General features: G+C 36.1%; 1 protein-coding gene across 1 annotated transcript; it reads left to right on the forward strand.

Moving 5' to 3' along the window:
- The first annotated feature begins 1,732 nt into the window (after positions 1-1,732).
- LOC147309542 (C-C motif chemokine 25-like) lies at positions 1,733-3,839 on the forward strand. Its single transcript, XM_086269619.1, has 4 exons — positions 1,733-1,888; positions 2,979-3,090; positions 3,225-3,313; positions 3,401-3,839. The coding sequence occupies exons 1-4, from the start codon at positions 1,825-1,827 to the stop codon at positions 3,406-3,408; spliced, it is 273 nt and encodes a 90-aa protein (XP_086125745.1). The 5' UTR covers positions 1,733-1,824; the 3' UTR covers positions 3,409-3,839.
- The last annotated feature ends 751 nt before the right edge of the window (positions 3,840-4,590 follow it).

Raw genomic sequence — 4,590 nt, forward strand, 5'->3', positions numbered from 1 at the left:
CTTCTTCAATCAGTAAGAAACTTGTACAGATGATCAAGATCATTTTCTGCAAGAAGTAATTCACACCAACACTAGATGGCGCACTCGAGCCATTAAAGATTCAAGATTCTTTATTTGTCAAATGCAAAACGCAGTGAAATGTATCCTGACTCGCTCTTCGACTGTGCAAAAGGGGAGAGAAGAGCATTATATACATTAATGAATATATACAAGGGGGACATTGTGTGCAGCAAGTAGGTGAATTATGTACATTAAATGAATTAAATAAACAAATTAAATAAAATCCACTAAATGCATCATGTTGCCACGTGTCTTTTACGTATAAAATCAGTAATCACGATCATTATAGCTGTGAACGTATGTTGGACATTTTTTAAGGAATAAAATAATATATAAATAAATAATTATATTATTTACAAACATTTGCATTCATAGACCAGGGTAAAACCTTTATTATATCACAATTCACTGTGTGAGCTGTTGAGTAAGTAAAGCATCAATAGGAGAGGAGACAAGGCTTAAATCCTCCAAGTATTAAAAACTTTCATACTTGGATGGAAACATAATATTTAAAATGATGTTTATCCAGTTACCTTTGAGTTCCATGAGTCAAAAGGGAAAAGAGAGAAGCCTGACAACAAAGCCACATATATTGACAAATACGTATGTGTGGCTGGAAAGCTCTAATGAGTGACTGGATCTCAGTTAATCTAATGAACATTCATTGTTTAGCGTTTGGTTTTAGAGAAATCCCTACCTGCCATCAAACCCAGACTACAGGTACTGCCAGACAAGTTCTTTATGTGTAATGTGTGAACTGGATTTTCTCTCTGCTGAAAGACTTTTTGATCACTATGACTTAAAAATTAATTTTATTGAATAATTATTTAAATGAGGATTTAAATGGAAACAGTTTGTACATACAAATGAGATAAAAAGGTGAAAAAATTTAGATGGAGCTCAAAATGGAGCTCAGTTTATGTGGGACAAGCCACAGATTTCCACAGCCACAGTTACTGTATGTTCTGTCTTTTTATGTAGTATAATCTGTGACTCTAAATGTTTGTCCAAGTATTAAAGTTAATAGTGTTAACGGTTGTTCTGGTGCTACTGGCTCTTCTCTGAATCCCCAAAGATTGCAGCTCAAAGGCTTCCCCAAATTTACACTGATGTCTTTTGATTAATGGCTGGATGTCATGTTGGCTTCCTCCCACACTCCAAATGCATGTTGGGTTAATTGGCAGCCGTGTAAATGTGAACAAGAATGTTTGTGTCTCTACGTTAGCCCCGACCTTTCCAGGGTCTACCTAAGCTTCGGTCCCTCTGTGTGCCTGAAATAGATACGCTACTACAAAAATGGATGGAAAAATAAATAAATAAAATACAATATTTTACATTTAAAAAATGCCCCTCAATTTAGTTCATCATCCTTGCACGACTCCAGTATCATGTTTATGACCTTTGATGAACTGGGTCATATTTCTTCTTTCAAAACAATTGAGCTAGCCTTTCACATGAAAGCTAGATTATCCTCAGTTTTTAAAGGGGACACTTGCTGATATAAATATTTTTTATTATTTATTTTTTTTAGCTAATAACTCTTTCTTTATGTATGTCAAACTGTGTTATCTTTGGGGTTTTTTGTGTTGATTCAGCTAAAGAAACAAAAAGTAATCCCTCCCTCTGTGCTCTTTCATAATAGCTCTGAGGGAGGGATTTGAGAAAAAACTATATATTTGCCCAACATTTTCAAGACAGTGGGGGTGATAGATTCTGCCTCTAACTTTCTGTGCAGTCTGCAACACAAGAACAGCAGCAGCAACCATGAAGTTTCATGCTTTTGTTTTCATGCTGCTCTTCCTCTGCACGTACCTGAGTCTGGCACAAGGTAAGTGAAACAGAATTGTCTGGTTTCAAATCACTACTTTAACATTTCCACTTAAAAAATGTATTTTTAAGAGAATTCACAAAAGTTTAACCATGCAGCTCTTCATGGTATCTCAAAAGCATTTTCTGGACAAAGCAAATTACTGAAAATATGCACCTGAGTGCTTTTTTTTATGCCCTGTCTTCGTTTAACCACAGCTCCTGAAGCCACATCTCTTTGAAGCTGTGAGGACAATTTTTCAGTGAATGAGATTCTGTTCAAAGCCATTTATCACAACTCTTTAAATGTACATGTATTCACTCATCTTGCTTTTACAGATCACTTAAATGTGGCAATCTGCAGAATTTTAAAAAGGACATAAGGACAGCTGTCACATGTACAGAGGACTTAAATAATAAATGAAATTCTAAAAAAAATTCCTTAAACAATTGAATAATAAAAGAAAAGTAAAGTTGGACTAAAACAAAATCATTTTATTAAGTACTGTATGTTTATGTCTAAAATAATTGTTTCTTTGATGCAGCTGCAACATTCAAGGGAGGGACACAGACATTAATCATGAACCAGTAATGTGGGTATGATTTTGAAATGAGTACTACTTATCTGATTAAATACTATTGATACCTTTATACTGTAGTATTGCTACTTTGATTAAAGTAAAGATTCCTAAAGGATCCAAATACTTTTCATGTAAAACCAGCCCTTTCATGTTCAAGTGCTTTCACTTTTTTTCTGTGCATGCTGTGAAATTATTTGCAGCTGCTGCCAAGTGCAACAGGTCTACAGACATCGTATTTTCTCAGCATTTGTGCAAGCTGGCTTTGTTCAGAGGAATTCTCAATCAGCAGCATCAGTTCAGGCAGAGATGTTGAGGTTAAGGTAAAGTCAGCTAAAAACAACAATAAAACTAAGGAGAGGGGTGAGCGGTGAATTTGCTGAAATAGACCCTGAAAAAGATCCCCAAGTAAGGGGATGTGGGAATCTTCCTGGGCTGCTCTGGCAGACGTTCAGATCTGTTCAAATCATCAAAACGGTCAAATTCCAGTGGGCTGGTTTATTTGATCATAATTCTCTTTAACTTTCTCTCCAGGCTCGTATGCCAACTGCTGCCTCGGCTACGTTCGTGAGATAAAAAAGAAGAGAAACCTTGTCAGTTACACTATGCAGGAAACAGATGGGGACTGCAACATCAGAGCTGTTTTGTGAGTATCAACTGTGAAGTCCTTCACTTTTGGCACATTTTGTCAAATTCCATCATAATGACTTGGCACAGACCGAGGAAGTGACTGATCCCCATTTATCCACAGATTTTTAATAACGATACTCATATGTGTAGGTTTAAGTGGAAGAAGAGGGAACAACCCGTGTGTGCCAATCCAAATGATCACTGGGTGCAGAAGGAGATGAGGAGGCTGGATTTAATGCGTAAGAAGTTACACAACATGCTCTTAAAATGGCATACACTTTCACAGGTTATGCACATGAATCATCATAACTCCTGCCTCTTTACAGATGGCTAAGCGAGAAAAGGAAGATCAGAGAGGACAGCGGACGCTTCAACGAACTGTCAGACATCGTATATCATCCTTTGGTCATGTGCACAGTTCACCAATACAGAAAAATACTGTATCCTAATCCTTTTAAAGGCTGAACCATAAATAACTGTCAGAAAATTCTAATTATTTTTTGACACCCATGTATATATCAGATAAGATACATTTGGCATTAAGACGTTAATGTTAGAATGGTTGTGGGGAAAATGAATGTATATAAAACATATATGATATTGTACTATTCAGCTTTGAATCGTGAGTGAATACAAAGTGCATCTCTGAGAGAAACATACACTTTATTTTTTCATTATATACAACAGGTTTGCTAATTTTTGTATCAGCACTATAATTGTACTTTGTGTTTTTCTATTGCCAATAAAAAGCAAAACCATACAAAACCTCTGTTGTCCTACAAAAGTTTGTAATTAATCAGAAAAGCCTGGATCTGTTTTAAATATCTGATCCCTGTTCTGGTGTTTTCTAGAAGGCCCAGATGAGGTAAAGCAACCAGCCTTTGATTCAGTAATCTCTGATATATTCTTTTGGCAGCGATTTGAGCTGTTAATTGTCTATGTGCTACAACTGTAAAATACATTAAACAAGGTATTTGTTCTACTGTACACTTAATCCAACACTCAGAGTTGAGATAAAAGTGAATGCGTTGCCTTAACCAATCAATCCAGTCGGGATTAAAGGACAGATTCAACATATTTCACATCTGTCTTAAAGCAACAGTCACATGCACACATTAAAACTGGTTCTGTTAGCTGTCAGTGCTCCATTGTAAGTGTGTTTCCAACATTAGTCATGTCTCCATATTACTCACAGTACTCCCACGAAAATGTATTTATTACATTTTATATTACATTCCTACATACTTGGTACATTTTCCACATAATGCGGCATATGTATTTCAGAAACTTTTGACCTGTTGGGATTTTCCACACTATACAGAAAGTGAAAAACAGAAAATATCTGTTGATGTCAGAGGTCAGAGGAGAATGGCCAGACTTCTCCAAGCTCATGAAAGCAACTGTAGCTCATATAAACACTCACTACAACCAACTTGTGCAGAAAAGGCTTTCTACATGCACCAAATATGGAACTTTAAAGCAGATGAGCAACAGCAGCAAAAAACCACACTGTGTG

This window comes from Aulonocara sp. 'chitande type north' Nkhata Bay, linkage group LG17 (genome assembly GCF_057382095.1).
Source record: "Aulonocara sp. 'chitande type north' Nkhata Bay isolate Kocher_YH1m ecotype deep benthic linkage group LG17, A_spYH_male_GT1.1, whole genome shotgun sequence".
Taxonomy (NCBI): Eukaryota; Metazoa; Chordata; class Actinopteri; order Cichliformes; family Cichlidae; genus Aulonocara; species Aulonocara sp. 'chitande type north' Nkhata Bay.